Source organism: Felis catus, chromosome E2 (genome assembly GCF_018350175.1).
Source record: "Felis catus isolate Fca126 chromosome E2, F.catus_Fca126_mat1.0, whole genome shotgun sequence".
Lineage (NCBI taxonomy): Eukaryota > Metazoa > Chordata > Mammalia > Carnivora > Felidae > Felis > Felis catus.
Window position 1 is genome coordinate 48,933,130 of NC_058382.1, and position 21,422 is coordinate 48,954,551.

General features: G+C 47.4%; 1 protein-coding gene across 2 annotated transcripts in view; it reads left to right on the top strand.

The window, feature by feature from the left end:
- PDPR (pyruvate dehydrogenase phosphatase regulatory subunit) overlaps window positions 1-21,422 on the top strand; it is a 37,075-nt gene that overhangs the window by 5,775 nt on the left and 9,878 nt on the right. The window contains exons 2-16 of one of the 2 annotated variants that reach the window (XM_023245673.2): window positions 481-774; window positions 1,931-2,064; window positions 7,461-7,542; window positions 7,639-7,802; window positions 8,506-8,627; window positions 9,397-9,514; window positions 10,246-10,395; window positions 11,470-11,662; window positions 13,348-13,472; window positions 15,311-15,466; window positions 15,662-15,795; window positions 16,425-16,573; window positions 17,066-17,178; window positions 18,259-18,353; window positions 19,907-19,996. In XM_023245673.2, the coding sequence (XP_023101441.2) occupies window positions 551-774; window positions 1,931-2,064; window positions 7,461-7,542; window positions 7,639-7,802; window positions 8,506-8,627; window positions 9,397-9,514; window positions 10,246-10,395; window positions 11,470-11,662; window positions 13,348-13,472; window positions 15,311-15,466; window positions 15,662-15,795; window positions 16,425-16,573; window positions 17,066-17,178; window positions 18,259-18,353; window positions 19,907-19,996 (2,049 nt within the window). In that variant the 5' untranslated portion in view covers window positions 481-550. The remainder of the gene's footprint in view (window positions 1-480; window positions 775-1,930; window positions 2,065-7,460; window positions 7,543-7,638; window positions 7,803-8,505; window positions 8,628-9,396; window positions 9,515-10,245; window positions 10,396-11,469; window positions 11,663-13,347; window positions 13,473-15,310; window positions 15,467-15,661; window positions 15,796-16,424; window positions 16,574-17,065; window positions 17,179-18,258; window positions 18,354-19,906; window positions 19,997-21,422) is intronic. The other variant, XM_023245674.2, reaches the window with a different exon arrangement.

Genomic DNA, 21,422 nt, shown 5'->3' on the forward strand with positions numbered 1-21,422 from the left:
TCATGGCTCTGACTCCACCGCCACCATCCTTGTGTGAGCCACCGTGCCCTCCCTCTTGGACTCCTGCGGTAGCTTCCTAGCCCTGCCTTTCCTCCAGTCCACTCCCCACTGTGGAGCCAGGCCGATCTTAGGAAAAGCGTATCAGATCATTTCATTCCCTGCTTTAGTATTTTCCTTTGCACTTGGAGTAAAATCCCAGCTCCTCGTGAGGCATCCAAGCGCTTGTGTCACTGCTTTCTGCCTGCCTCTCCAGCCTCGTCTCTGGCCGACTGTGCCTTGCCGTCGAGCTGTGGGCACGCTGGCCTCCCTTCTGTGCTCGGACTCCTTCAGGTGTGCCTCCCCTCAGGGCCTTTGCATGTGCTTGTGCCTCTGTCTGGATGAGGCATGATGATTATCATTCTCTGTTGCCTCCTTTTCTTTTGTCACTAACCCGGCGCACTGAGTACAGTGGAATGAAATCTGTTTGCTTTCTCTGTCTAGTTTGAATTGGGGAGAATCTCCTCTTTGGCCGAGTGGGAGCACATCTCCGAGCTGCTGACTGGCAGACGTGATGTTTTCCCGGTTGCTGTCGGTGGCCCGGAGACAAAGGACCGGCCGAGGATGGCAGAACTGGTCGTCGGGGAGAAGCGGTGCGCCAGCTGCCGAGGCGCATTCTGTCGCCCTGCCTGCCCAGGCACACGTGGTCATCTGTGGCGGTGGAATCATGGGCACATCCGTGGCCTATCACCTCTCCAAGATGGGCTGGAAGGATATTGTCCTTTTGGAGCAGGGCAGGTAAGGACCAGACGGGACCCAGCTTGGGGCCATGTTGCACCAACTGCGTGGGCTTCCCTCACCCCCTCTGCTCCCGGTAACCTGTCCCGGCAGTGGCTAACCTGTCGCTAGGTAGCATGAGAACAGTCACGGAAAGGCGAAATCTCCTGTCCATGGTTTTGCGATGTGCGATACCCGTGTTTTTGGGCTCTGAGAGAGGTGGCAGATGCCGCGGAGCCGAGTATCCGAAGAGGCTGCGTTTTATTTCAGGGTCCAGGCACATCTTACCATCTTGTTCTCCGGGTAGGGGCCGTCAAATGGCAACATAGACCCCGTGGCTCTGGAGCTCCCTCTATGGGCGGAAATGAAATTGGCTGCATCTGTCTTCTTTCTGTTCCTTTCTTTCCCCCCACTGAATTAACTTATTTTAGAGCCGTGCTAGATTTACAGAACAAATGCAAAGGTTGTACCGAGTTCCCGTGTGCCTCACGCCTGTGTGCACCTGGGACTGACATCTCAGGTTGGGGTTACCGTTAAATATGATGAATCAGTATGGATACCTTATTACTGACTAAGGTTCGTACTTGGTACAAGTTGTCTCACTTTCCCTTAAAGTCCTTTTTTGTTCTATTGCCTACCAGAAATTGAATGACGTTTAACAAGTCTGTTGTAATTCTCTCCGAATAGGCAATGCATTTATACGATTCAGAATTAAAAACTGTAAAAGAGTGTGCAGGGAAAGTCTGCTTCTCATCCCTGACTTCTAGCTGAAGTTTCCCTCGCTGGAGGCAAATTAAGTTCCTAGTGTGTCGTTGCAGACACCCCCCGTGTATATGAGCAAACGTGTTGGTCAGTGTGTACGTGTGTACGTGGGTCTTCACTTGCTATTTTTTTCTCTTTTTTTGTACAAGTTAGTGGCATATTAAGTAGTGCTCCTCCCATGCTGTTTTCATTCGGATTCCCATATTGTTGCAGAAGAGCATTCTCGTGCCTTTTTTATGGCTGCGCGGCGTCCCGTCGTGTAGGTGAACGCCAACATTTGAGATCCCTCTCCTGTCGGGATATTTAGGTTTCCGTCTTTTGATATTACGGTCGGTGCCAGTAATGAGGGTCTTTGAACTAGTTGCATTCACAGATATGCGAGTCTACCTAAGAGCATTTTGGATCCATCCCGCAGGCTGGCCGCTGGCTCTACGAGGTTCTGTGCCGGCATCCTGAGCACCGCCAGGCACTTGACCATCGAGCAGAAGATGGCAGACTATTCCAACAAACTCTACCAGCAGTTAGAGCAAGAAACAGGGATCCAAACAGGTAAGCAGGTACTCTGCCATTTACTGGTCTGCCTGTGGCCCGGACTCTTTCACTCGGTACCACATGCGGTCCGACACCAAGCCTGCCTGGGGACTTTAGTTGAGGCTTGAGTTTCAGTCCGAGCTCTGCACTCGTCCTGGTCTTACCTCGGGCCAGTGTGTGAGCGTGTTGAGCTGTCTCCCGTTTCCTTATCTGTCGAGGGGATTCGGTCATTATCTCGGATCCTATCCAGATGCCAGAATTCCTATGATGTGAAGGTTTTCCCGTGCCATTTCCTATTTCACCCTCTGAAGTATATATTAGGTGGCCACATCTGGCTCCTGAAGGAGGAAGAGAAGGAAGTGCTTAAGTTTTGGTGCTTGACAGTGAAATCATAGTCTGAGCCACTGAATTTCACCAGTCGCGCTTAAGGATATTTGTGACTGTAAAGCTTAAGCGTACGTTACCCCTTGTGTGCGTCACCAAGGGAAAAGAACCCGGGGAATCGTGAGCCGAATACGACCGGAGCAAGTAGGACGGGGAGACCAGGCTATGGGGCGGTCCCATATGAAAACAAGTAGGAAGCAGGTCTGTCAGCTTGTCGCGAGGTGATGGACTAGCCAGAAGCCCAGGGTTGAGCCTGTGTCGTAGCTGGTGAAACTGTTTGGTGGCGGCGGGAATTGTCCTAAGCGAGTAGCTGGGCCTAGTCGCTCGTGTAGCTCAGGGCTGCTCTTCAGAACACCTGCGTGATTCAAATCACAGGGAAGTCAAGACCCCTCCTGACCAGGACGGTAGCGCGATCTGTGTGCCAGCTGAGGTGGCTCTGCCATGTGGTCACGGGGTACGCACGGCCTGGGGCTCACTTTGCCGGCCAACTGGAAATTAGGTGGCGTATGACACAGTTTTCACTGGGGAAGGTGAGATCATAATCATCAGAGATTCTGACGACAGACTACGGTTTTCTAGCTTTCCCTTTCATATAACTCGCACTCTGGTGAAGTGTGACCTTGTTTGTCAATTGTGGGTTAAGATGAGCGTCCTGTAACAGGATTGGGTTGATGTGGCAGTGGAGAAGGGGAGATGCCAGGAGAGGAGCTACAGGCAGGCAGGAAGAGGCTGTACGTGCTTGGGCACGTGAGCAGGGTTCCCCGGCCGGCCCTGCGCTGGCCCAGTGCTGAGAGCGGGCGCCTCAGCCACCTCGCCCTGGTCCCTGCCCGGTAGATGAGCCCGACTCCCGTGGTGTCCTCGCTCTCAGCCAGGCTTGCTTTTGAGAGGCGAGGACCCGCGAGTGAAGATGGTAAATGTGCTTGGTGCCTGCCGCTGCACCGTCTCTGGCTTCTGTTAGGGAAGATGCGGGATACGTGCAGGACAGGCGGGAAGAGTCCCTCTGGGTTGGATTCAACTTGATGGCAGCCGGTACTTGAATCGGGTATCTACCAGGGATTGAGTCAGCAGAGGGTCCGTGTAATGGGCCCAGCGCCAGAACTGCTGACTTCCGGTCCACCGGTTCAGTTCCTCGTGCTTTGCCGGGCCTTGTGGTGCTCAGCTGGTTGGGTGCTAGAGGAATCAGGTCCTAGGCCTCTTTTCCGTAAGGTAAAACAATTTCAGTTGAGTTTTGGGTCCCCTCAAAACCCTTATTAGGTCCTGTATCCCCTTGATGCTTGTGGGACAGCACGGAAGTCAGGCAAGGGAGAGTCCGGGGATCAGTCAATCCGTCACCCCCAGTGCAGTTTAGCGGTGGTGCAGTAAAAGGTGACTTGGGGTACCCCGATGGAAAATTCTGTTACCCGGCAGAATGCGCAGGTGTGTGCTACTTGGATCGCTGCCAGTCGCTGGGCTGGTTTTAAGACATTAAATGAAGACGAGTGACCTGTGTACAACCTGGACTTCACGATTAGGATACTACATGCTAATCTTCTGAAAATAGTTCATTTACGTGAGGGGTATGTTCCCTACTTAAATATTCTGACACATCAGTACTTCATGCAGTGCCTGTTCCAGACCATGTAGCCCACGCGGATCTTTTTTCTTCAAATTTTGCCTTACCTTTGTCGGTGCTGTTTATTTAACAGTTTATCATATGCTCTTTGTCCCATCTTTTTATTGGGGATTATTTCTCCACTCTGTGTTACTTTCTTGTTCCTCAAATACAGAAATATTTTTAAATATATTTTTAAACATTTATTAATTTTTGAGAGACAGAGTACAAGCGGGGGGGGGGGGGGGCTGCAGAGAGAGAGAGAGACACAGAATCCAAAGCGGCTCCGGGCTCTAAGCTGTCAGCACAGAGCCCGACGCGGGTTTTGAACTCACGAACCGTGAGATCATGACCTGAGCCAAAGTCAGAGCTTGACTGATTGAGCCACCCCGGCGCCCCCAGAAACATTCTTAATAATAGTTAAATGAGGGGCGCCTGGGTGGCTCAGTCAGTTAAGCGTCTGACTTCGGCTCAGGTCATGATCTCGCGGTCCGTGAGTTCGAACCCCGCGTCGGGCTCTGTGCTGACTGCTCAGAGCCTGGAGCCTATTTCAGATTCTGTGTCTCTTTCTCTCTCTGATCCTCCCCCGTTCATGCTCTGTCTCTCTCTGTCTCAAAAATTAAAAAAATAAAAACGTTAAAAAAAGTAATAGTTAAATGAACCTGTTTTATTGAGTGCTCTTCAAATCAGCTCATATAAATAACTTGTCGTCTTTGTTTATACCTGCAGAGGAATGTGCCATAGTATGTGTTGGTTTGTTTATCCATTTTCCCATTACCTGACGTTTATCGTTTCATCTTCTTTTTTTACTCTTTTTTTTAATGTTTATTTTGAGATAGAAATAGAGCATGAGTGGGGAAGAAGCAGAAAGGAGGGGGGACACAGAATCCAAAGCAGACTCCAGGCTCTGAGCTGTCAGCCCAGAGCCCAATCCAGGGCTCGAACCCACGAACTGCAAGATCATGACCTGAGCCGAAGTGAGACACTTACCGACTGAGACACCCAGGCACCCCATAGTTTCCTCTTTTTTTTTTTTTTTTTGGTTCTAAATAATGATGCAGTAAAGATCCTTGTCGGTATATCTTTGTTTTCTCTTGTTATTTCTAATGGATAGATTTCTAAAAGGTGGATAATTTGAGCAAAGAGTGTGTGTATTTTAAACTCTGCTAGGTATTGCCAGATCATCCTCTGAAAGGGCCACCCTCTCACCATAAGTGTTTGAGAGCAGTTATATCTTTTTAGTCTTTCAACGCTGGGTATTATTTTTTATATTATTTTTTTCTCAAGTAATCTCTGTGCCTAACATGGGGCTCCAACTCATGACCCCGAGATCAAGAGTTGCCGGCTCTACCCGCTGAGCCAGCTAGGCGCCCAACATTGGGTATTATTCTTTTTGCTAATCTGAGAGATGGAAGAAGTTATCAGATCCTAATTTGCATCTCTTTCTTTTAAACATTATTTTGTGGGTTTATTGGCTATTTATATTTCTTTTCTAACTCGTCTTTTAATATTAGATGTGTACTTTGTTCTTATTGAATGTAAGAGTTCTATTTTATGGCTTCACACCTGTGACAGGAAATTTTGTGTCAGAAAGCTCTAGACCAAACTTTAAAAGTCCTCTGTGGGAAAACAACAGACCATTAATCTTGTTAACAGGTGATATGTTGTTATCATTGGTGGTTCTGTTGGGATGAGCACAATTTGACATCATGTGTGAAATGCGCTGTGTTATGTAGTTTTGTATACAGTGACACTCTCCTCCCATGTGGGATCTTTGGTAGTAAGTAGGAAGTGACTGCTGAACCCTTTGCAGTGAGATTCAGAGTGTGATGAGCCAGTGAATTACTGGCCAGGATCACTGCACTGGTCTGGTGTAGCTACAGTTTTTATTTTTTATTAAAAAAAATTTTTTTTAATGTTTATTTTTGAAAGACAAAGTATGAGCAGGGCGGGGAGGGGGGGTAGGAGAGGGGGACAGAGGATCCGAAGCAGGCTCTGCTCATGACCTGAGCCAAAGTCGGATGCTTAACTGATGGAGCCACTGAGGCTCCCCTAGCTATAGTTTTTAAAAGCCATTCTCTGAAATTTCAGTTCTCCAAACTTAGATGGACATTCTTGTCATGTCAGGGAAGGACATATTTATCTGATGGTTTCAAAAGAGATGAGGAAAATATTTAAATGATCCTCTGGTAGTGCCTTTTTAAAAGATAGCTGAGGCATGCCTGGGTGGCTCAGTCAGTTAAGCATCCAACTTGGGCTCAGGTAATGATCTCACAGTTTGTGAGATCTCACAGTGGGTTCGAGCCCTACATTGGGCTCTGTGCTGACAGCTCAGAGCCTACAGCCTACTTGGATTCTGTGTCTCTGTCTCTTTCTGCCCCTCCCCTGCTCATGCTGTCTGTCTCTTTCTGTCAACAATAAATAAACATTTAAAAAATTAAAAAAAAAAAACACCAAAATGGTAGCTGATTCAGTTTTTTCATCGTTAGAACTGAGAGTCATTGCACATTAGGGGGGTCGTCACTGACCAAAGCATGATCACAGGTGTGTCATATATGTTGACTGCAAAGAGCAGGAATCAACTCTGGCCAGCGTGGGCAAAAGGAGTTTGTTGGAAGGCCCTCGGAGCCAGTGAGTTGGCAGGAGGCTGCCGGCTGGAGCAGGCAACGTGGAGGCCAAGCCGTGGGGAACCCACAACAGGTAGCCCCTCAACTGAAACGGCCGGTCTGGCCAGGACGCTGCTGCTTCCGAGATGACTGGCCTCCAGCCATTCACCCACTTGCTCCAGACCCAGTATCCCAGGGGGTCTGATTGGCTGAACTTTGGCCACATGCCCATTGGCTATGCTAGGGAAGGAAAGGGTGGGTGTAGCTCCTGGGTGCCCATGTTGTGAGTGGCCTGCATTTGGGGCCATACTCCCACCTAAACCATGAGGAGAAAACCTAAAAAGACCAAAGAAAGAGGTGGGTTCTGGGGGTACATTCCCCTCCCAAAGGCTTTGTAGCAACAGTTATCTCTCATTTTGACTTTAAGAGTGATTATTTAAAGGGGCACCTGCGTGGCTCAGTCAGTTAAGCATCCAACGTTGGCTTAGGTCATGATCTCACGGTTTATGAGTTCGAGCACCACCTCTGGCTCTGTGCTGACAGCTCAGAGCCTGGAGCCTGCTTCAGATTCTGTCTCCCTCTTTCTTTGTCCCTCCCCCACTCATGCTCTGTCTCTCTCTCTCAAAAATAAACAAACATTTAAAAAAATAGAGTGATTATTTAAGATGTACATTAAAATCCTACTCACTCCTCCCCAAACCCCAGCTGACTATGTTTGGATGGGGCTATGCCAGGGCCGCTCACGGGTCTTCTAACCTGTTACCTAGTGGGCTCGCCCACCCGATCCCTGTAGCTGGCCTGGTCTGCTCAGTTTGGGCTGGTTTTCCTTCCAGGTTACATAAGGACAGGCTCCATCTTTCTGGCCCAAACTCAGGACCGGCTCATCTCCCTGAAGCGTATCAACTCCAGGCTGAAGTATGTATGAGACTAGAAGCCTGTCCTGACACTCCTGTCAGACTGACCTCTGCCAGAGGGCCATGCATGTCATTGTCCCCTTGTGTTCTGTGGCAGTGTCATAGGCATCCCTTCTGAGATCATCTCCCCCAAGAAAGTGGCCGAACTTCACCCTCTCCTAAACGTGCACGACCTGGTGGGGGCCATGCATGTTCCCGAGGATGCGGTGGTGTCCTCTGCTGATGTGGCTCTTGCCCTGGCAAGTGCTGCCTCCCAAAATGGTAAGCATGTTTCTGGGTGAGGAGGAAAGAGGTCATGTAAGAAGGTGTCTCCCAATCGGCAGTGACCCCAACTCGGCTTCCATATTTGAACACTGGCTCTTAGAATGTTTGTTTGAATATCCTCTCTTAAGTTAATAAGTGTTTTTCCTCACGGCCACATTTTTCTTATTAAAGTTCTAAGGAACTGCTTTTTAATAATGACCATAAGTTCAAACTTAGGGGAATTCCCCCCTCCCCCCCCCCCCCCCCCCCCCCCCCCCCCCCCCACAGAACGTGAGAAGCTCCGAGGGCAGAAGACCTGGTGGGGACTGAGTCCGAAAGCTGGTCGTGTCCTGGGTTTGGAATGAATGAGGGGAAGACTAAGTAGTGTCCATGGTGTTCTGCACTTTGGATGAACTGATTCATGGTGTGGGTGGATTTGGATTTAAGACGCCCTATTTAACCTTCTTCTCCCCTCCCCCTTTTATGGTTCCTAGAATTGAATTGTGTACTAAACTGACCTGCTGTTTTCAGTCACGGAAGAGGCCCATGGACACTGCCCCAGGATGTGGTTCCTGGAAGTTCTTGTGTTTTTAAATTAAAGCATTGACCTGGCTTTTTCATCATTTCTCACGGGTTTAGAATCTGCTGCAGAATCTGCTGCTGCCTTAATTCTGGGCCATCCGAAGATGGATGCACTGCCTCTTTCTTTACCTTGGAACAGGTGTGCAGATCTATGACCGTACAAGCGTGCTTCATGTAATGGTCAAAAAAGGCCAAGTAACCGGCGTGGAGACCGATAAAGGACAGATTGAGTGCCAGTATTTTGTCAACTGTGCTGGTCAGGTAGGTTAGCAACAACACTGGGTCACTGATCTAACGTAACAACAGTCACTGCTGTGACTAGGAATAGGGACCACCTATTCCTTGTTTGGACTAGAAACCTCAGAATTCTTGTGCGCTCCATCAGAAGCCTGTAGCTAGTCCTCAAGGAAAAGCACCGTCGTGACCTTTTCCTTCCTCCACCCTGGGTTAATGCGTGCTCTCCTGGCCAGGAAGGCCACAAAAACGGTTGGGCATTGACACATCCTCGTTGTTGGGTCTTCCTGTGGTATTTCATTTTATTCTACAACCTAGCACATAAGTATTAGGCTATCTTTTGTGTCAGGAGCCTGGATTCAGTTCAGAGCACTAAGCTGCTTCTACTTTTAAGGCATATTGGTGCCTTGCCTTCCACTCGACAATCTTCAGGTGACCTACGGGTACTTTTTGCCTCATGAAGATCACATATGATGGTATTCGGGGTTTGTTGTCGAGGTCAGGCATTTTGTTCGAAGGGCCTCGCTTGCCCCCCACGAGCTCCTAAGTCTGTCGTTCTTTGGTATAAGAATAATGGTTATGGTTAAAAAAAAAGAAGAATGGTTATGGTTTAACAAGCCTGGTGTTGCTCCCCCCCATGAACTGAGCTAAATAAAGCAGGCTGCAGTGTGGCTTCCCGCCCCAGACGTTGGGACAAGAGCACACATAGGCCACTTGAATTAAAATGAGCGGCTGAACTTGCTCATTTGTCTTTCTGTTCCTCTTCCCACCCACAAATCAATCCGTCCGTTTGTAGTGGGCATACGAGCTGGGTCTGTCCAACGAGGAGCCGGTTAGTATCCCGTTACATGCCTGCGAACACTTCTACCTTCTGACTCGCCCCTTGGAGACCCCTCTGCAGAGCAACACACCAAGTGAGGACTTACGCTTTGTCTTTAATCTCATTTCCTTGCCACTGTTCTGTCCTCTGAAAAGGAACACTTAGTGCTAAGGACAGACTCTGCTTGAGAGAGCCTTGTCTTTTCTGAAGCATGTTACAGGGAGGCGGACCCAATCCTAACTTTCCCGTAAGAACTCCTTACGAAAGGATGGATAAAATGGGCATTCCGCTGAAGCCGTGTTTTGGTTTGTTAGTTTTGTAAGCTAATTGCATTCCCAAACAGAGGTCCAAATTGAGAATATTTGGAATATAACCTGGAGTTTTTGACTTGAATGGCATACGTTGTAGAGAGCTTATAGGTAAGCTACAGAGTCAGGTTGCTCAGGGACCCCAAGCACCACAGGAGAGGGCTTGACATCACGTGGCAGGTCTCAACCCCTAGAATGAGCTCGCCGTACCCCCTTTCTGCTAGGCTTTCACGGTCACTACAGCAGTTCCATAGTCTGGTTGTGAGGACTAGACAGAGCTTCTAGGGAACTAAGCAGGTCAGGGATAGAGAAATAGTCTCCACTGTAATCTGAGAGGGAGGATCCTCCCCCGTCACCTTGAAAACTCTGTGTTCACTGGATGCTCTTCACTAACAGAGCCAGTAGGTGTTTTTGTTCTGCTTGTTTCTGTCCCTTTAGAAAGCTGGCTTGCTTCTAAACCTTGCTTTTCTCTTCTACCCACCCCACCCCCGACTCCCTTGTCATTTCTCTTCCTCAGCTGTTGTGGATGCTGATGGAAGAATTTATATCCGGAACTGGCAGGGTGGCATCTTGTCTGGGGGCTTTGAGAAGAACCCGAAGCCAATATTTACTGAGGGCAAGAACCAGCTGGAAATTCAGAATCTGCAGGAAGACTGGGATCACTTTGGTGTGTGAGCTACAGGATAACTATAATGCCCTGTGTTTGTGTAAGATGCTATCTTTTTGAAAGCATTTTCAAGAAGAGATTCTTCTTTGATCTTTGTAACAGCCCCATGAGGTGCTTTCAGAAGGCAGTCCACAGGGTCTGCCTGGTCTAAGGCTGCGGTCACTGGGTACTGGATTCGGGGGATGAAAATCTTGGTTAGGGGACCCCAGGCTTATTACTTAACTAAAATCATTGCTGAAATTCTAGGCTAGGAGGAAGCCTTTTGTGTAGGACTGCATGTAAGACTGAAGACGTTTTTAGAAAGCAGAATTGTTTTGTTAATACAGTCTTTTACTCGGTTTTTGTTTTTATTGAAGAACTGACCTACAGTACTGTATTAGTTTCACGTGTGCCTCACAGTGATTCGCTATTTATGTTCTACTCAGTTTTGTAATAATTTTATTTACGGGATAGTTAATAAAGGCCCATGTTTCCAAATTCAAAAGGTAAGAAACTGTCTGTAATGAAGAGTTTGCCTCCCAACCCTTGATGGACCTTTTAAAAAATAAACTTTTTATTCTGAGGCATTTTAGACTGTCAGAAGTGGAGAGAATAGTATACAGAACCTTCTGTGTACCCACCAGCCAGCTTTAGTCTGGCTTCATTTCTTACCACTGTCCCATATGATGGACTTCTTTTCAAACAGGCCAAGGTCCTGACTTCTGCAGCTTTTCCAACCGTGGAAATCCTTGCCTTTATCCTGTGTCTCCTCGAGTGTCACTGAAGAGCTTTCCACAAACAGCAGTCCCTTGGAGATCTTATCTGTAGTCACATGTATTGTGTGCCCTTCCATAGCTCCTGGCCTCTGCAAAGAAGCGTCCTTTTTCTTAGTCTTTATGCCACGCGCTTTGTAGGTGTGTCCGTTAATTACACCGGGGTTTCTACTTTCTGATCTAGGGCCCATTTGGCTCTTCTGAGAAAACCCCTTTCAAGTGATTTTCTGAAAGGAGAGGGAGTAGGAAAGTATAAGGAGTTGGAAGTCTTTGAATTCCCTAAAGCTGAGGACTCTATGTGGGTTTGTTTTTTATGGCTCAGAGCCCCTGCTGAGTTCCCTCCTGCGTCGGATGCCAGAACTGGAGACTCTGGAGATCATGAAGTTGGTCAACTGCCCCGAGACCTTCACCCCAGACATGAGGTGCATCATGGGCGAGTCTCCGGCAGTGCAGGGCTACTACGTCCTGGTGGGAATGAACTCTGCTGGCCTGTCGTTTGCAGGAGGGGCTGGAAGGTAAGTCTCTCTTGATTAGACTCTGCTTGCTGGGCTCTGCTGCGCTTCCCAGAGTTACTTGTTACTAATATGGTGTGTAGTGTGTGTATGTAATCCGGTGTGTTGATAGTAAGGAGGAGATACACCTCATTTGGGAGTTGTCCCCTTCAAAGTAATCACTGTGGGATATTCTAGCAGTGTCACTGTGCACAGGGTTTCAGTAACTCTTTTTGGAATTAGTCACGGAGCCTGTGGGATGTACTTTTCAGCTGTTTTGATCCTTTGAGTGTGCATTTGAGTTTGTAAACAGTAAGTATGGTGAGTGACACAGACGATCATGTTGAGTAGTACAAGTTTTCTTTAAAAATTACATATTGATTATGGGGCACCTCTGTGGCTCGGTTGCTTGAGCTGCCGACTCTTGACTTTGGCTCAGGTCATGATCTCAAGGTTCGTGAGTTCAAGCCCCACATTGGGCTCTGCACTGACAGTGTGGAGCCTGCTTGGGATTCTTTCTCCCTTCCTCTCTGTTCTCTCTCAAAATAAACGAACAAACATGTATGTGTATATGTAATAAAAAAATCACATACTGATTAAACAAGCCAGTCAGAAAGGACGAATACTGTGTGCAGTACCATTCATGAAGACAGACAGTATCACAGTGGTTGCCAAGGCTGTGGACGGGAATGGAGAGGGACTGCTTCTCAGGTGGATGGAGTTTCAGTTTGGGAAGATGAAGAGTTCTGGGGGTGGATGGTTGTGATGGTTACACAGCAGTGTCAGTGTACTTAATGCCACTGAACCTCACAATTAGAAATGACTGAGATGGTTGATTTTATGTTCTTTGTATTTTGCCACAGTTAAAAGTTACTTTTTTTTTATCAATGAGGCAATTTTTTTTTTTTTTTTTTTAAGTTTACTAAGAGACCGGTGGGAGAGGGGCAGAGAGACAGGGAGAGAGAGAATCCCAAGCAGGTTCGGCACCATTAGTGTGGAGCCCGACACGTGGCTCAAACCACAAACCATGAGATCATGACCTGAACCGACTGAAAAGAGTCAGAAGCTTAACCAGCCGAGCCACCCAGGCACCCCGAGGCCACTTTGTTTTTTAATTAAAAAAAATTTTTTTAATGTTTATTTTTGAGAGAGAGAGACAGAGTGTGAGTGGGCAAGGGGTAGAGAGAGAGGGAGACATAGAATCCGAAGCAGGCTCTAGGCTGCAAGCTGTCAGCACAGAGCCCGATGCGGGGCTTGAACTCATGAACTGTGTGGTCATGACCTGAGTCGAAGTTGGAAGCTTAACCAACTGAGGCCACTTTTCTTGAGTGACTTGTAGAATGGTTCTGAAAACAGTCATGGAAGAGGAGTTACCAAAAGCAGAGATATGATCAGATAGATGTATAACCTCCTGAAGGTTTTCCAGAAAAAGCCCATTGGATGTATGAATAAAGTATGTTTTTCATAGATGTCACTTATGTCTTAAAACACTTTCTAGGGAACCTTATCATTAGAACTAAGATTGTCATAGCAGATTTGAGAGCAGTAGATGGATCCGTGTTTGTTTCTTCAGAAAAATTAAGGAAATGGCCCAGAATTTCTCAGCCAGTCTGTGACAAGACAGGATGTTTGATTCTGTTGGTTCTTGTTTCCTAGTACAGTTAGGAGAGTATCCCATCTGAGGCCCAGCAACTTCCCCATCTAAACAGGTACCTCGCCGAATGGATGGTGCATGGTTATCCATCAGAAAGCATCTGGGAATTGGACTTGAAACGTTTTGGAGCCCTCCAGAGCAGCCGTACCTTTCTGCGCCACCGGGTCATGGAAGTCATGCGTGAGTAGAGCTTGATCCCATTTGCATCTAGTCGAAGGTGTCTTCTTGGGGGCTGTTGGATCATTCAGAGGAGCAGATCTTTCCCTCAGTTATTTAAGAATTGCTTCAAGTTGGCCTCTCGAGTTTGACTGGTAGGGGGCCCATGTTGGGGCATTAGGCCCCATGTGATATTTACATAACCGTCTCTTTAGTATGTTGTCCTTTATTTACCTCTGGGAACAGGAAAGAAGAAAAGGACTTACAGGTGGTAACTGCCATCAGACTTCCCGCAGCAGCTTCTTGTATATTCCTAGCATCGTCTGCTTTCCACTTTGCTTGGAAAGCGCCCGTGTCAGGTGAATGTTCTCTCTCCTCACTTGATCTTTGAGATTACAGTTTGCTTTCCAAGGCAGAGGATTTGGCTTGTTCTCAAAGCTTCAAGCTTCTCTGAGTGATTTTTGTCATAACTGTCACGTGCTAGCAAGATAGGAGACTACTTCTCATATAAATACAAAACATACATTTCTGTTCTCCTCATTCCTACTTCTCTCCAGCTTCATTCTAACTTGTTACTCTACCTTACCTTTATTTTCTAGAGACAGGTTTTGTATCAAGAATTGAACCAAACCAGATTGTAATTTCATCTTCCTATACTGAGGAACTATTCTGAGACTTTGCCAAAATATATAGCTAGATACTTGGGGCATGTTTATGTTCCCAGTTGAGTTTCTACATATGCTGTGACTGGCATCCTTTAACAATGAATTGTTGGTTTAATAGCAGGCGGTCCCATTCACGGTGAGGCCTTTGAACGACCTTTAGCACCTGTGTATTCACTTTTAGCCTGTCGTAGAGAACTCTTACTGGTGGGAGACAACCCGGCAGCAGTGTGGGTGGCCGCTAAGGTTATTTTTGGCAAATATTTTGGTTAAAATGTTGACTCGCCAGAAGTCTCAATTTCCCCAGCCATTTGTTACTTTAGAACCCGTGCAAATCATAATGGAGCTCGAGTTTCCCTGTGATGACCTGACACGCTGGGTAGCCTTCTCTGATTCTCATGTAATAGAAATGGGAGGCATGACAGGAAACGAGAAAAGGGTAAATAGAACCTAAAGTACCAGAGAAGACTGAAAAATTGTCGCAAGATAAGGCAACCAGCGTGGCTTCCTTCTCTTTAATTTCTCAGCCTCCTCCCCATTCTGATGTACCTCTTGTTTGGAATAGTTTGAGGTCAGCTCTTCTCTTTGGAAGGGACTAGAGATCACACTCTTTCTGGCTATTTTTACTTGTTGCTGTTGCAGATTGGACATTAGGAGAAATGAATTGTGACCCTAGCTTTGTTATGTGAATAATGTGACTGGGACAGTACTGTGCAGCCACCAAATCAAGGTATGCTATGTTCCCTTTCACCTCAGAAACGGGTTAAATGTTAGAGAGGAAATGTGTCTAACAGTCCTGAGATCCCAGCAACACAGGCACTGTAAAGAAGCAAGTGCCATGTTTTCACACTCTGCTCCTCAGATACAGTCTTCGTCTCTGCTGTGGGACTTAGCAAGGTTTACAAGCATGACCTTTCTCCCATTGTTTCTGCCTACTAACTTGAAACAGTCATTGAGAACAGAAACTTGGAGTTGTTAACCTGACTCACGGCCCTGTAACTCTGTGGAAAGATCAGGGCAGCTCTTGCAACATCATTCTTTCTTCCGGAGCCTGCCTGTTATACTGGGAACTGTTTGCACATTAGGTCCCGTTAGCCTGGAAAAGCATGCTCTTTTGAACAGGAGCGACTCCCGAATCTAGAGATGCTGTGTTCTCGGCTCGGTGGTTTGGGTTTGCAGAGACTGTTATTTCTGTTCTAGCTCTGCTGTATGATCTGAAGGTTCCCCGTTGGGACTTCCAGACCGGGAGGCAGTTGCGCACATCTCCCCTCTATGACCGGCTGGACGCACAAGGAGCCAGGTGGATGGAAAAACATGGATTTGAGAGGCCGAAGTACTTCGTGCCACCAGACAAGGGTAAGAAGGCCCGTTCTCATGTTTATTCTTTTGTTGCCTTGAGAACTAATAAAACCCATTTTTAAATGTATTACACTTAGAATGTGTTCCTGGAGGAATAAAGAAAAACCTGTCACACTATACTAATCCACATGGGGAGAGTCCTCAACATAAATGTCCTTTTCTCTTTTTCTTTTGTTGTTTGCCGGTCTGTAGACCTCCTGGCATTGGAGCAGAGCAAGACTTTCTATAAGCCAGACTGGTTTGACATTGTGGAGTCTGAAGTCAAGTGCTGTAAGGAAGCTGTGTGTGTCATTGACATGTCCTCTTTCACAAAGTTCGAAATAACAGTAAGTGCTTGAGAAACCCAAATAATAGATTAGAAACTTCTGAATATTTGTTGAATGTCTCCTTTTTTATCTGCCACTTCAAAACCAATTTTGTAAGACCTCTGGTATGTTTTAGTGTTTTACTAAACTGTAATACATTTTTCTGAAGTTTTAGCTCTTTGTTTCTGGGTTTTAATCTGCTTGTAGAGGCCCACTTACCATTAGAATCAAGAGCCAGTTGGGGCGCCTGGGTGGCTCAGTCACTTAAGCGTCCAACCTTGGCTCAGGTCATGATCTCGCGGTCTGTGAGTTTGAGCCCCGCGTCGGGCTCTGTGCTGACAGCTCAGAGCCTGGAACCTGCTTCGGATTCTGTGTCTCCCTCTCTTTCTGCCCCTCCCCCACTCATGCTGTCTTCTCTGTGTCTCAAAAATAAGTAAACAGTAAAAAGAAAACGAACAAAAACAACGAGCTTTCTTTGGAGCTTCTCACAGCGGAGTAAATCCGCAGATACTGTTGCTAAATCCGCAGATACTGTTGCAGTTGGGAACTGGCTAATTGAATTGCCTCAGGGGGTCACACTGCTCGGCGACTGTGTTACCAACCAGCTGTTCTTGTGCTCACTCTCTCTGCTTTCTTCCCTCCCCCTCCAGTCCACCGGGGACCAGGCATTGGAAATTCTTCAGTACCTCTTCTCCAATGACCTCGATGTACCCGTGGGCCACATTGTGCACACCGGCATGCTCAATGAGGGTGGAGGGTATGAAAACGACTGTAGCATAGCGCGGCTCAGCAAGCGCAGGTAAGGCTGGCTGCCGCCCTGCCCCCGACCCCCCAACCCCTGCAGTGCGCTGCCTCCTGGAGGTGTCCTCGCAGAGCAGAGCGTCCGGCTCACGGTCCGGGAAACCATGACCGTACTGAGGACAAAAAGACATTTCGGTAACTCCTGGCCAGTTCCTTAGCAATGCAGTGCAAATAGAAGCCACGGGGGAAAATGGGGAAGAAACATACCCGATTATATACAAATCGATGTGGAAATAACAGTCCCCCTACTGGGAAAAAGTGTTCTGGTGTGTCAGTAGGTCTGTATATCTTGGCACTAACAGGAAGCCGGGATCTTCGGTGCTTATGTGGTATATCCTAGAATTATGTGCCCCTGGCCTCCTCTGAAGGCAAAGAGGTCATTTGCCAGTATTCTGCTCATTCATTGGCTGCTTTGAAACGAGTTAACTTGACTGCTTCCTGAGGCTTTTTCTGCTGCCTGGCTTACATTACTTTCCGGTCTCCCTTTCAGTTTCTTCATGATTTCCCCAACTGACCAGCAGGTCCACTGTTGGGCCTGGCTTAAGAAACACATGCCAGAGGACAGCAACCTGCTTCTGGAGGATGTCACCTGGAAATACACCGGTAAGCCGGCCCTCCAGGCTCAGCTGCACAAGAGGCCAGCCTGTCCAGATACGTCTTCTCCATCTGCCTTCTTTATAGCTGACATTCAGAAATGGGGGTCAGAGTGAGAAGCGTGCTGGAGGCGCCCTGGTCATAGAACACTGATCCCTGATATGTCCCTGCATTTTTGCAAGTGAGGGGTGAGTTGTGCTTCAGTCCGTTTGTCTTGTTTCCCGCTGTGCCCCCTCCAGCCAGGATGGAGGAGTGCAAATATTGGCTGAATGAGTGAAAATTACTTCGAAAATACATTTTTAAACCTACTACCTAAATATTGTTTTCTTCAAAATTTCTCAACTTTTTTTAAGTGAGTGAATAATTCTTGAGGAGGACTTAATTTCCTGATGATCTACCTCTTCCTCAGCAGTCTTGTCAGGGAGCAGCCCCTTCCCTCACCTCCTCATTCCAGCTTTAATGCTTGCCTATCCCCCACTTCACTGCCCCTCACCCCCAACATGTCCTCGTGGCCAGTTCATCACAGCAGCAGATCTGTTTGGCTGTTTGCTACCAGACTGGCAAACTACACAATCTTACTGAACCAAAGTTGTTTCCTAGCCCAAGAGGGTGTTTGGGGTATAATTTCCACGGGCTGCTGTGCCAGGACGGAACCTGGGCTGGTTGGGCCGCTCTCACCATATAGCAACAGTGGGAGGAAGGAGGCGATGGGAACCGTGTGGGAGGTTTGTGGCCGGCCCTGGAAGTGGGCTCCCATCGCCCCGGCCAGGACGCGCTCTCACGTTCCCGGTCTAACCACAAAGGCGGCTATGGGATGTTGTTTCCCCGTGTCCCCGGGAAGAGGAAACACGCTGGCCAGGCTGTCTCTGGCCAGCAGTCAGCAGTGCATGCATTTACCAGGCCTGTCAGGAGAGGTGTCTGCCTGACTTGGGGCGTTCTGTGTCCATCCTGGGATTGCCTAAGCAGAGAGGCGCTTTCGTGGGCTTATCACCCAGGCCTGGCCGTGAGAGAGCAAGTCCCAAACAGACTTTTCCCTTTGGCTCAGCGGTGACTGGACTGGCCAGACATCTCTTGTTCTTTTCTGTTTAGCCCTCAATCTGATTGGCCCTCGAGCTGTGGATGTGCTGTCCGAGTTGTCCTATGCCCCTATGACTCCAGACCACTTCCCAAGTCTGTTCTGCAAGGTGGGTGCTAATTAAGTTCTAGTTTTTAAATGGACAGGGAATATTTCTTTTATAGGGATAGCAATTACACAGTTTCACTACAGCGTTAATGTCCACAGAACAAGGTGTTGGGGCTTTTATGGAGCAAATAAAATGTCCCAATAAATTCATCCCTTTATTTTTCACCTTTCTAGGTCTCCTTATTTAATAAGCATTAGGATATCTTTGAAGTGGATTTAACTTCTCTGAATATCAGTCCTTTCTATTTACTGCTTTTTGTAGCAGTGGATTACATGTGTAAATTAAAGGATTAGGACACTAACGCCAAAAAATGCCAATTAAGGTCGGGTTCCTTCTCTCCATGCAGTGCTTCTCCTTTTCCATTCACAGAGTCACTTCTGTGTGTAGTATCTCCAGGTAAGAGATGTTCAGGTGAAGCCCTAAACAACTTACATAAGTTTCTTATATTTGGCAGCAGTGGCATCTTGGAACTGAGTAAAAGAAGTAGTAACAATACTGATAAGAGAGGTGCAAACAGACTAGTGTTTTGACAACCTGTAGCAAAACAGCTGTGGGGCAGCTACTGACTGATGGAGGCTCTTTGAAGTTCAAACCTAAGCTGAGATCCACGTACTCATTGTACAGTGTCCCTTTTTCTCCGTGGCAGAGTGAAAGCAACAGAACAGTCTCACCGTTAGCCATCAGCAACCCTTCCCTGCATGGCCTTGGGTTCTGGAACGAATGATGCACCTATGTGAGCCTACAGGGTAGCAAGTTATGTTGGGCTTCCTGTGGGAACAGTTTGCTCCAGTGCCTTCTGGGACTTAACCACTTGCCATTATAGGAACAGGGATTGTGTCAGAGGCCTGTTAGGTAACTGAGCTGCTGTAAACACATTTTGAATTAGAAGCCTAATCTCTGACCCCAGGGTAGCAGGTGCACCATGTTCTGTGGTCATCAGGCATCCTCTTTTGTAGGGCAGGTGCCCTGGACTTGCCTGCCAGATGCCCCAGAGAAGACACAGGCCTGGTCTTTGTTGCTCTTGACACTCTTGACTGAAATCTTTTTAAGGTTCTTTCTTTATTTTTAGAGACAGTGCACAAGTGGGGTGGGGCAGAAAGAGAGGGAGAGAGAATTCCAATCAAGCTCTGCACTGGGGCTCAATCCCACGAACCCTGAAATCATGACTTGAGCCATAATTAAGAGACGCTTAGCCGACTGAGCCACTCGGGCGCCCCTAAAACAAACCCTTAGGAGGACTTTGCGAAAAGACATGTTTCACGATTGTAAAGACTTCGCCTCCACTTCCCGCCAGCAGCTTGGCTAGTGCTCCTGAAACGGTGATGTCTCATGAGAAGAGTGTAAAGACCGTGCTCCGTTTCTGGTGACCCCAGTACTCGGAAACAGACCACTCTGGGGATGAATTTCTCTCAGGCACATGGCTCTGCCGTAGGGTCGAAGGGTGCGGAGCTGATAAGAGGTTTACCTCAGGTGTTCGTTCCTTTAACACACATGTTGAGCGCTCACTTCCTCTGGAGACTCTCCGTGCTGACCTCCTCCCTTTGCTTCCACAGGAGATGAGTGTGGGCTACGCAAATGGGATCAGGGTGATGAGCATGACTCACACAGGAGAGCCGGGATTCATGCTCTACATCCCCATAGAGGTGAGCCCCGCGGAGGAAGGTGGCCGGCTTTCGCACCCCTGCCGGGCACTGGCAGAGTTAGAGAGCCAGATCTGACTGGGCCTCGGGAACGGAGGCAGGCTGCATTAGGGGCACTTTAACATTTTGGACTAAGTTACTTACTGTTTTGAATAGGAAATACGTTTATGTGGTTTAAAACCTATGGAAAGTATTTAGTGCCACCCGACCAGTTCCCATCAACCACTACCAGTGATACAACTATTAGTATTTGAAGGTCATGTCAGAGATTTTTGTGCATATGCGAGCCAAGTTCAAAGACATTCTTAGTCCCGTTTTAGAAACATAGATGGAAGCATACTGCTGTCCTTTATCTCTTCACCAATTGATGGTATAGATCTGCCCTGTCAGTCCCTAAAGAGGAAGCACTTCCGGTTTCTTTTTTTAACAGCAGGATAGTGTTCTGTCAGATCGTTGAATCATTAGGCTGGTACTAAGAGGCATTTCCGGTTGTAGGCCTTTGCTGTTATAAACAGTTCCGTGTACAAGAGCATCTCTTTCCTTGTACGTGTGTGCGTGTACCAGTACGGGGTTTTCACACTTTGGGCTGACAGAGAATTGTCAGTGCAGTTGTAATTTTCTTTATATGTGGGATGAAGCAACTTTTTGTAAAAGGCGAAAGATTTATGCGATCTGAAGAGAAACCAGAGTATGAAGCAACTTTTTGGAATGCATTTCCAAGGAAAAGCTCTTCTATAGGACCTGCACACTCCTGCCTGCCCGTCCGCCACCCTGTTCTGATGTGATCCTACCTTCTCTACCTGTCCCGCTACTTGCTTGTCCCTGAATGTGCTCCTGTTCCTTCCCCGGGGCCTTTGCATTTCCTCTCCCTCTCCTGGCTCGTCCTCCTCCCCCCCCCCCCCCCCCCCCCCCCCCCGACTCTCGCAGCTGTGCCTGCTTCAGGTCTTATTTGAGTGGTATCTGCTGGATGAGGCCCCATCCCCGGTTCCCCCGCTCCTCCTTCCCACTTTCTTTTTCTCTGTAGTGCCTACCACTGTCCGATAAAATCTGTTTTATTTTGTTCGGCAAGTTATCCTTGTTTAAGTGTCAGTTCTCCGAAGGCAGGAATATTTGCCTGTCTTAGCTTTTATTTCCCCAGCACCTAGAGAAGTATTTGGCACATAGTAAATGTTTAAGAAATGTTGCATAACTGAATGTTCCGGTCATACCTTTGTACATTTTTGTATTGAATGATTGGTCTGTTTACCAGTTTCTGAGCATTGTCTGAGTCAGATAGTCCTTGCTGTTGAGTTATAAGTTTTTTTCCCAGTTTGTCATTTGTCTTTTCATTTATTGTCATGTAGAAGGTTTTTTTAAAAAATCAGGAAAATGTTTCATATGTTGCAGAAGATTTTTTGATTTTTATTGTAATTGAGTTGATCGGTCTTTT